Source organism: Eublepharis macularius, chromosome 14 (assembly GCF_028583425.1).
Source record: "Eublepharis macularius isolate TG4126 chromosome 14, MPM_Emac_v1.0, whole genome shotgun sequence".
NCBI classification, from domain to species: Eukaryota; Metazoa; Chordata; class Lepidosauria; order Squamata; family Eublepharidae; genus Eublepharis; species Eublepharis macularius.
Window position 1 is genome coordinate 31,852,544 of NC_072803.1, and position 10,903 is coordinate 31,863,446.

At 43.9% G+C, this 10,903-nt stretch overlaps 1 protein-coding gene across 1 annotated transcript in view; it reads right to left on the bottom strand.

Annotated features, from left to right (window-relative positions):
* PIWIL2 (piwi like RNA-mediated gene silencing 2) overlaps positions 1 to 9,203 on the bottom strand; it is an 82,618-nt gene extending 73,415 nt beyond the window's left edge. The window contains exons 1-3 of the mRNA XM_054997851.1: positions 9,149 to 9,203; positions 8,886 to 9,027; positions 7,387 to 7,566 (exon numbers count right to left, since the gene is read on the bottom strand). Coding sequence (XP_054853826.1) covers positions 7,387 to 7,566; positions 8,886 to 9,027; positions 9,149 to 9,194 — 368 coding nt within the window. The 5' untranslated portion in view covers positions 9,195 to 9,203. The remainder of the gene's footprint in view (positions 1 to 7,386; positions 7,567 to 8,885; positions 9,028 to 9,148) is intronic.
* Between the last annotated feature and the right edge of the window lie 1,700 nt (positions 9,204 to 10,903).

Below are 10,903 nucleotides of genomic sequence, written 5' to 3' on the forward strand. Positions count from 1 at the left end.
ACTTCTGCCAATTTTCACTGCCTATGCACCTTGTACTGAATGGATCTCTAATAAAGTTACTTCAACTGGAACACCTGTGTGTTAACTGTGGAGAACGAACCATTAGATACTTATCGTGAAGGGTCCTTCTCGAGGAACGGAGGACATCTTGTGTGATTCCCACCATCCAATCAGGGAGGCAGGAAGTCAATTATTTCTTCCTCTTCCTGTTGGTGTGTGGGTCACCCCTCCTCTCAGTTCGGATGACTCCATGAAGCAGTAACTTAATCTGTAATACCTAACATGAACTTCAACTTTAACTCTGAAATGCAAGAGGAAGAAAGACGTAAAAAGAAAGTATGGTATAGGACTTAGAGGAAAACTGAGGAGGTACCAGTATACGAAGACCCTGGGAGAGCAAGATGTCCTCCGCTCATCAGAGGAGAAGTACGCTTCACGGTAAGTATCCAATGATCCACTCTCCCTCTGAGGTGGAGGACATCTTGGGTGCTCCCAAAGCAGTCAGTTTTCCTCGGGTGGGTTATGGTCTTCGATCTGGATTACATGTTGAAAAACTCTCCTCCCAAAGGAGGCATTCACCGAGTCATACAAGTTCAGTTTATAGTGTTTTACAAATGTGGAGATTGTCAACCACTTGGCCGCTTTGCACACTTCTTCTACCGATACTTGATGGGTACCTCTCTATTTGATGCTCTGTATGCCTCTGCAATGCAAGATCTGATACACCTACCTATGGCTACCGAAGACATTTTCCTCCCAACATTGGGAGGGCTGACGTTAATGAAGATGGACTCTGACCTTCTGATGCCTTCTGTCCTGTTGAGATAAGCTTTGAGGGACCTCACATCTAGACAACACCATTCCTTCTCCTTAGGGTGCCTCGGCACTGGGCAGAAGGAAGACAGACACGTCTATGGAAGGTGGAACTTGCTTTTGGAATGAAGGTAGGGTCCATGTGCAAGGTCACCTTGTCTTTGTGAAATATACATAGGTGAGGTTTCCCTGACAGTGCACTGAGTTCCGATATTCTTCTAGCGGATGTAATAGCAACCAGGAAAATAGTCTTTAACCTCAGCCATTTTAGAGAAATTTGTTTCAGTGGCTTGAACGGAAGTTTAGTCAACGCCTGGAGAACTATATTGCGTCTCCAAGTTGGGAACCATGGATTGTCGGTGGGCTTAGTAAAGTTGCCCCCTTAAGAAAACGCTGGACATGTGGATGGATAGACAACTTTAGCCCTTCCGTAAGTGGTAAAATCGAGTCCAGGGCTGCAATTTGCCTTTTAATAGAGGCTGGTATTAGTCTTGAATCTAGGCCATCTTGTAAGAACGTCAACACCTCACTTAGGGATGGGTGTAGAGGATCCACCTTTTTTCGCCTAGCCCATCTTGTGAAAGCCTTCCACGTGGTGTTATAAATTTTTATAGTCAAAACCTTCCTTGAAGCCAGTATCATACTGACTACCCACGGTTGGAAACCTAGGCCGGCTAGGGAGTCCCTCTCAATTTCCAGGCAGTCAGGCACAACTGCTCCGAGTGGGGATGCCAGATCGGACCCTGATGTAGCAGGTCTGGGGGCATCTGAAGTGGTAGAAGAGGCACCTCTGCCAATTTCTGTACAGACGAGAACCATGGACGTCTTGGCCACCATGGAGCTATCAGTATGACTTGAGCTCCCTGCTCCCGTATCTTTCGGAGGAGTTTTGGAATGATTGGAATTGGCGGGAAGGCATACAGGAGACCCTGAGGCCATTAAGAAGTGAGTGTGTCTATGTTCTCTGAGCATGGGTGTTGAAATCTGGACATGAACCAAGGAACCTGATGGTTCAAGTGGGATGCAAACAAGTCCATTATGCAGTCCATTATGGGCATTCCAAAATGATTCACTATTGTCTGAAAGGTTTCTCTCTTGAGAGCCCACTCCCCTAGCTGAATGGCTTGTCTGCTTAGCCAATCTGCCTGCACCTTGTCCAGCCCTCTTATGCGTTCCGTCCAAATCGACTTTAGGTGGGATTCTGCCCAGGTCAGGATCTTGGTCGCTTCCTTGATGAGTGCTGAGGAACGGGTCCCCCCTTGTCAACTGATGTAAGACTTTGCTGACACGTTGTCAGTACGGATCAAAATGTTCCGTCCCACCATCTTGTTGGAGAACGCAATTAAGGCCAGCCTGACAGCTCTCAACTCTAGTACGTTGATCGGGAGACGTGACTCCTCTGGGGACCACCAACCCTGCGTTGGAATTCCTTCCAAGGACCCTCCCCATCCTGTAAGACTCGTGTCCATGAACAATTACTTGGGGAGTCCGGAAACTCTTCCCTTGTCTCAGATTTTAGTCCTTGGTCCACCACAAGAGGCTCTGTTTGAACTTCCGAGGTAAGTCTATAGACATCTGTGACTTCGTCATGATGAGAAATTGGTAAGGGTGTAATAACGACATTAGATCTCGAGAGTAAAGTTGCCCCGAGTAAATGGCCTCGCAGTTTGCTGTTAGAGTGCCCATGAGTTTGGATAGTGTCACCAGTGGTACCGACCTGCTCTGAAGAACTGTTCTTATTAAGTCCTTGGTCTTTTGTATTTTCTCCTGAGGCAGAAAGAAGCCGCACTTTTTTGTGTTAATTGAGTACAAGGAACCTTAGAGTCCATTTGCATTATTGAGTTATCAGTAGTTGTTTCTTCCCAGGAAATCAGATTAATATGAGGGATTTCAGCAGGCTTGGGCAAAGCAGTCAATGCTTTGAGAGGAGGTGCACATTTAGCACATTTCTTAGTAAACAGAGGAGCTACTGTGAGATTCCGAAAGACACGAACAGGGAAAATTCCCATCTTACAGAGGACCAATCTCTTCTTTAGCAGCCATGCCGGTAGTTTATGAGAGGCAAAGGAGAGAATAACTCTTTGGAATTGCTGTTGAGCATCAAGGACTTCCACCTCACTGAGATCAATGTCAACTTGCTTCAATTTAAGAACAGCGACGAGATGTTTCTTAGCTTGGGAAGTAGTTAACCAGCTAGGAACAGAACCATATCCGCCTCTAATTGTTAAAGCGATTCTCCTTGGTTGGTATATTAGATGGAATGTGTTTTTGTTGGAGTCATTACAGACACTGATGTTGTCTATTTGGGGATCGAAATGGGTCTGCTCATTGCTTTGCAAACATTGCTCACCAGCAGCTCCCTCTGGTGCTTTAGCCTGGTCACGCAAGATGCAGGAAGAGAGTTTCGCCACTGCAGCAATAAGCTGCTTAATATGGACTCTTAAATCCTGAATGCTAATAAATAAGCAGTCCACAGTCCTTACTGTTAGAGGAAGCAAAGAATCCACAGGAGGAGAGCCACTTCCTCCCAAGCTTGTGTCAGTCTCTATTTGGGTGGTTCCCTCCTTTCTCGCTTCCACTTTGGAATTGGTGTGGGTATTTGCCACCGCTTCTTCAAAGCTAGTTTCGAGAACAGAGTATCTGTTGGAAATCTCCACTGCATATGACGGGGTCATTTTTACTTGGGGGGTTGTCTGTATCCACAGAGTTGCAGAAGAAATAATTTATTTTGGGCTGCTTTGCAGCTGGCAAGGACGAGCTCTCCTCGCGCCTTCTCCGATGTTTAATTGGCGGCATGCCCAGAAGTCATTAAGAGGGGAGTTTCCCTCAGCTGCCACTAATAAATTAGGATAAAACGAACAAAAAATAAAATAAGCCTAAGTTCGCAGTCTTGAGAAGGAGACACCAGCAGAAAACAGCTACTGAATATCCAGCAGAGAGGGAAGCAGAATTTCCTCCAAGAGAATCAGGTATAAAAAATAGGACGGAAAAAAACCCACGGAGATACTAATAAATAGCTCAAGGTACCCCTGGCTCAGCGAGGGATAACTTGGGAGCGAGGTTATAAAAAACTAGATAAAATCGTGGTAAAAACAAGCAAAATAGATTAAAAACCTTCTAATGAGCCAGGAGCTAATCTCCGCGCAGCCACCTCGCAGCCAGCCGGAACCGGAACCCGTGTTAATTACCAGACCTAGGTGTTGGATACTCTGAGTAGGCTGAAGGGAGCATTTTTCCAAGTTTATCAGGAAGCCATGATGCTGTAGAAACTGTATTGTTGTCCAGCTGTCCTGAAGCGCTTTCTCTTGCAAGATGTCTTGGACAAGGATGTTGTATAAATAAGGATGAACATGGACTCCTTTCTCCCTGACTCGGACTACTGGATTGATGAGTACCTTGGTGAAGACCCTCGGTGCTGTGGCCAGCCCAAAGGGTAAGACACGGAACTGACAGTGGTTATGGTTGACGTGGAAGCACAGGTAACAGCGATGGGATAGATTGATGGGGATATGAAGATAAGCCTCCGTCAGGTCTATTAACGTCATAAACTCTTCCAGCTGGAGGGCTTCTGATACAGAGTGGAGCGTCTCCATCCGGAATCTTCTTACTCTTAGAAATTTGTTCACAAATTTCAGATTTAAAATCACTCTCCAATCTCCATTCCTCTTTGGGACTGTGAAAAAGATGGAGTAAAACTCCTTTGCCCCGGTCTTGGGGAGGGACAGGTTCTACTGCTTGAATATTCAGCATATGGTCGATTGCCTGATGAGTAATATGTTTTCTTCGTGTGTTTTTCCGTAGGGGGGATGAGACGAATCTGTCTGGAGGATAGGTTTCGAACTCTATTGAGTATTTTTATTTATTTATTTATATATATTTGATTTATATTCCGCCCTCCCCACATCAGCGGGCTTAGGGCAGATTACATCATATACATTATAAAAAACGTTAACATTTCAACTTTAAAACCAATAGACAGTAATACATAATTTAAAATCTAAAATACAGAGTACAAAAAGCAGCAGCACAGAAACAATTCATATAATCCATCATCCAACCACCCCTAAAAAAATATCACAAAGGGTTGGGTGGTAGTTCTTTCCTGATAGGGAGGGACAATCCCCTCTATTCAACCAGTGGGGGGGGGGGGGCCTGCCCAGGTCCGAAAGGACTGCGTGCCAAAGCGGCGTCTGTCGGTCCTGCGCAGGGTTCTGGGTATCGCTTTTTTCTTGTCTTTTGTTTCCACAAGAATTTTGTCCAGGCAGTCCCAGAAGAGCTTGTTGCCTTGAAGAGGGTATGCCACTAGGAGGAACTTTGATCCAACGTCGGCCTGCAATGCTCGAAGCCAGAGGAGCCTTCTAGCCACTGCCGCCGATGCCAGGGATTGTGAAGAAAAAGTTATGGCGTCCAGGGTCGCATCTGCCGCAAAGGTGCTTGCTTTAAGGATTCTGTTAGCTTCTTCCAGTAGGCACGATGGACGCTGTGGTTGATGCCTTGATGGCCATTGCCGCCGCCTTATGCGCCCTTCTGAGCGAAATTTCCGCTTTTCTATCTAGGCTGTCCTTGACAGAACCCTGACCGTCTCAGATAGAAGGCTTGATGACTTCAGGGCTGCTACTGGTGCATCAATCCTCGGTACCTGCAATAACTCGTTTGCATAAGAGGGTAAGGTATACAGTGTTTTGGCTGCATTAAAACATTGCTTATTGGCAGCTGGCATTTCCCATTCAGCTTTCATTTGTCTTTCGAAATACTCAGGAAATGGGAACATTTTCTCAGTAGTGTTAGCCCTGGGGAAAAATTCTTTACACCCTTTGGGCCTGACCTTGCCTGCTTTAGGGTTCGCCCCCCCCCCCTTTTCCTGCACGTCCAGAGCTGCTAGAGACTTGGAGAGGAGATACTGGTAATTCTCCATCTTAAAAAGACCGTCAGGCTGTTCTGGGGTGGAAATGGCCTCCTCTTCCGCCTCTGAGAGGAATTCACCCTCCTCCCGGTTATCACTGTCGGAGGATGTCCCTTCGCCCCACAGAGACCCTGCAGTGGTCTGTTTACTTGAGATGGCCTTCTGGGCAGCTTTAGTGGGCCAGGAGGTTGGCTTTCTAGGTCTTTCCCCTGAGCTGCCTCGGATAGGAGAGGGAGGAGGGGAGGATAGTTCACTGCTGGCCCTGGAGGGTAGGTGGTAAAGCCTTGTAAACTCATCCCTCATGGTCTGCTGTATAAGGGCAAGGAGCTCAGCAGAAAGGGAGGGGGGTCATGACACCACTGAGTACGTTACCCCTCTCCATCGCAGCACTCTGTGGGTGACAGGATGCACTTGCAGGCTTGGAAAGGCTTTCTCCAAGTGGGAGGTTGGTCAGCATGTTGTTCTCTTTGCCCGCTCACAGCTTGGCATGCTTGCCGCTGCTTTTTCCCGCCTTTTGGGTTGAGTGCTGCAAGGCGCCTCACTCAGTCTGGAAACAGAGCTGAACTGACAATTGTGCCTCCAGTGCTTGTTGTCTGGGCTTCTTAGTGGGAATGCATGGATCCAGAGCCATACTGGTGCCAGGAGCAGACTCCAGCCGTGAAGGCAGGACTGCACTGGTTATCTGCAAAACAACCGCAGCCACGGCGATTGCATGGAGGCTTATCTCTTCTCCGTCTTCCCCCATGAAGCTCACATCGGAGTCCATCTCCGACCGGTAGCTGAGCTTGCTCTTGAGGGTAGAGTAAGGCAGAGGGGAAAGGAGAAGAAGAAGAAAACAGCCAAGCCAAGTAGAAATAGTAGTTGGAAAAGAAGTGAAGAAAGTGAAAAAAGATTCAGCAAGCTCGCTGCAGGCTTCTGCTCTCCCTAGAGGCAGGAAAGAACTGAGAGGAGGGGTGACCCACATACCAATAGGAAGAGGAAAAAATAATTGAGTTCCGGCCTCCCTGACTAGAGGGTGGGAATAACCCATCAAGATGTCCTCCACCTCAGAGGGAGAATGACACTGCTCCCTCCTCTATACATGCTCAGCAGTTGATGTGCCGTCAGCTCACACATTAAACTGAAGTTGGGTTGGGGTTTCCTCTCATCCAATTCACATTTAATGTATCATCTAATCAGAACATCAGTCAGCAAAGAATATTCTAAATAAATATATCACATATTACACACATCGATAACTTTACAGCTGAATATCTTGATAATTTCATGGAGGATTATAGCATCATACAGTACTCTTGGCCCAAAACTTTTAGGGGTTTACATGTAATTACCAATATATTTAATTGTGCTTAGAAGCTCATCACAAGTCAGTGAAGTTTATGCCAGACAACTGATTCTGGCTAAATGATGAGCAGTCAAATTTTGTAATAGCTACAAACTTTGAGTAGTTTTCAAGGACAGCCCATCTACTGCATATTACAGTAGTCAGCCTTTTGGATTACTAGAACATGAATGTTGCAAGATGCTTTCTCAAAAGCATGCACGTAAGAAAATACAACTATAAATCCACACAGTGAAACACTATCACCATATCCATTTAAACTGTGGTATTGAAGATACAGGTTCTGCTGATATTATGACATACTTCGTTTCTATTAGGTCACACTTACTTTCTTTCCAGATGTTCATCAGAAACTGCTAGAGGAATCTCTGGACTGGGTTTGTTGAGTGTTGCAGATTGCAGAACACCTACATTCAATGCAGAGGTGTTTCCTTGGGCCCTGCCAAGTGCCACTGTAGATCTTCCAAGGGCAATAAGGGGTGTTTCACTTTCCTTGAGGCCAAGTACTCTGAATAATTAGGAGGAAACCACACACAGTACAGTGTCGGTTTCTTTATAAACATTCAAACAGCCTGAGAGCTTAAAAAGCAGATCATTAAACAGTAGCTTTATTTCACTATATGCCACTGCAGTGCAGGGAACCACTTGTCTGGATGTGGAAAATTCAAGTTTAAATACCCATTCCGCCATAAAACTCACTGAGTGGCTCTGGACAAGTCATTCTCTCTCAGCCTTGAAAAATATTTTATTACATTAATAATCTGCTCTCCCTGCAAGTGGGCTCAGAGCAGGTAACATCCATCAATAAAAATCACATTAAAATACAATAAAACATAAAAATCAGTGCAAGAAGGCAGGAGCTCATCATAGTCACCCATATGTCAAACCCAGCCTAATACATCCCATGGGATTGGTGATGGCATACATATTAGGTGAGTTGGCAGACAATCAGGAAGAGGCAGCTGCATTCCCACTTGAGAGGAGACTGGCAAAAAGGAGCTCACCTAAGCCCCAACCTCACCCATATGCCTGGCAGAACATTTCTGTCCTATAGGCCCAACAGAAAGATAGTAAATACTGCCGGGCCCTCGTTTCCACAGATAGAGAGTTCCACCAGGTGGGTGCCAGGACTGAGAAGGCACTGGCCCTGGTCAAGGCCAGGGACCATCAATAGTTGAGACACTGGGAAATACAGAGGACTTTGTTCTGTGAAGAAAAGCAGTAAGGTTTTTAAAGCACATTGCATATCCATATGTTAGAGAACACCACTATGTAAGGGGAATCCAAACTATAGTTTGCCTGTGATCTCCAAAATTTCAACAAACATTTGCTATAGGTAGCTCTTTGTTATTTAGAAAGAACAAAGGAACAATAAAGTATTCTGGATTATTATTTATTTAAGATATTTATAGTCTGCCTTTCTCACTGGGACTCAAGTTAGATTACACAGAGTAAGTTAATACAATCAACAGGATGGGACATCCAATAAATCCCCTGTATAAGACTTGACTATGACCCAGAAGAGCAGCTTCTAGGTAAAACCTACAGAAGAACAGCAAAACTTAAATTATGATCACAGGTCCACACAGAGCAGATATAAAAGCTTGTAACTTTTTTTCAAACCCACATATAAGCAACACTGATCAGATCCAGGGACTCCACTGACTGCTGACAACTCTGTCACTAGACCTTTCAGCTTCAAAATTTATCCGTAGATTGCTGAGCCCATCCAACATCAACCTAAAGGGATGACAAGCCTAACTCAGCTGTTGGCTAATAGAGCATGTTATTTTGCCCAAATGCATTCATCTAAGGATCATTACTCACCTGCCACGGCCCAAAAGTGTCCTTTCCACCGTGCTATCTCCAGCTGGCCCCAGTCTTGGTTGTGTAACTCCAAACTGATCTGGTGACTCCACTTTGGGTTTGATTTCCACATCACTTATCCCTCTGCCCAAAATACCTCGTCCTGCATACCGCACATAAATAAAATGTTCAAGGTAAAAGTTAAGTTGCCTTAAGAGTTGAAATCTGTCAAAAAATAAGTGTTAGTGAAGCATGAGAAAGAGACTACCATAGGTCTCACTTACCTAATGGAGGTCTGAGCAGTGTCTCAAAACCAAGTCCTCGGAACATAGAAGTTAGAGTTGAGGCAGATGTGCAAGACTCCTGAAGACAGAGAGAAAAAATTCAAATACACTAACAGCCTTGATTAAATTTAAAACCAATCAGATGAACTATTAATAAGACACATACTTTATTTTTCTTTTTTTTTTTAAATTTTAATCCAAATTTAATACAAGAAATGATAAAACAGTACAGAGCAAACAAGAAAGGGATTAAAACTAAGCCATAAAAGACATTATCAAAACCACTCTTGGCAAATTGTTAAAAACCCAAGAATTACAATAAACAAACATTTAAATTTTGTTGCATTGGGGGAGTTACTTCTTTGGCATTTAAAACATCTAAAATTAGTTTCCATATTTCATGATATTCAAATAAAGGAACTGCCATATGCAAGACTTACTGAGCAATTCTCTTAAACGTAGAAGTATACTTTTTGCAGAAAAAAATTTTCAGCAAAACTTTTACATAACATTAGAAAGCCACTGAATTCAACAGGAGAGCTGGGGGACGGGGTTGCTGCCAGCAGCCAAGCTGGACCTTACCCATATCACACCAATACCCAAAGAATCTGTAATCAGTGAAGTTGTGACCTGATTTTTCCCATTCCAGTGAGTCTGTATTGTCCTACTCTCCCTCCTCTTCTGGCTGATACCCCACTCTGGGTTCAACCAGATTTATTCTTATGTGCATCCCTAGAAGAGCTACAAACATGCCAAATACTGTTTTTAAAAAATTGCTTTTGTTTGCCTACACCAAGTGTTCCTTGTGCAAAATCTATTAATATATAGCACATAGTACAACCAAATGATCATAAAGGAACACAAGAATTCTTAACTAGTCACTTCCAGTGATGCTAAGTATTCCATGGTACAAGTTTCTATTGTAATTGGTATAATAAAATCTCATTACAACTCCCATTGTCTAAAGGGCTAATGCTTTAGCTGATTCTAGGTGAACATCCCACTTGAGGGTTTCGCTAAAAGTTAAACCTAGATATTTATATGATTTACATTGTTCATTTGGAGTACCTTGTATGCTCCATTTAAACGCTTTAGGCTGTTTCTGAAAAACCATAACTTTGGTTTTTGAGTAATTAATTTTTTCTTCCTTACAATATTCGCCTAGACTGTGCAAAAGCCTCTTCAGTCCCATTCTGGTTAGAGATCAAAACCATATCATCTGCATATAGTAAGATTGATAATTTTTGCTGATCTAAGGAGGGAGCAATAAATTCAGGGCCTGACAGTCTCTGAACAACGTTATTAATATATAAATTAAAAAGTAGGGGGGCTAAAATGCACCCTTGCTTCACTCCCTTGCTGACAGGGATATCCCGTGTTAGTGAGCCCGAAGTGCCCACTTTGATTTTAGCAAATGTGTCTGTATATAACTCCTGAATTAAGAGCAATTGTCTCTTGTCAATATTAGTCTTCTCAAGCTTCTCCCATAAACGGGTCTGATCAATGGAATTGAAGGCCAAAGCTAAATCAACAAAAACCACATTGGGCCATTCATGCTGGAATGGGCTAACTGGTAAAGTGTTTGACAGTGGTCCACTATATTTTGGCCTCTTCTGAATCCAGCTTGGTGGGGATATAAAATATGGTTATCATTAGCCCAGTCTTCTAATTTTTGAAGCAAATACCTTCCAAAAAGTTTTGATGTGGTATCAAGGAGACGTCAGTTGAACAACACATCTGTATATGTGGTCATTC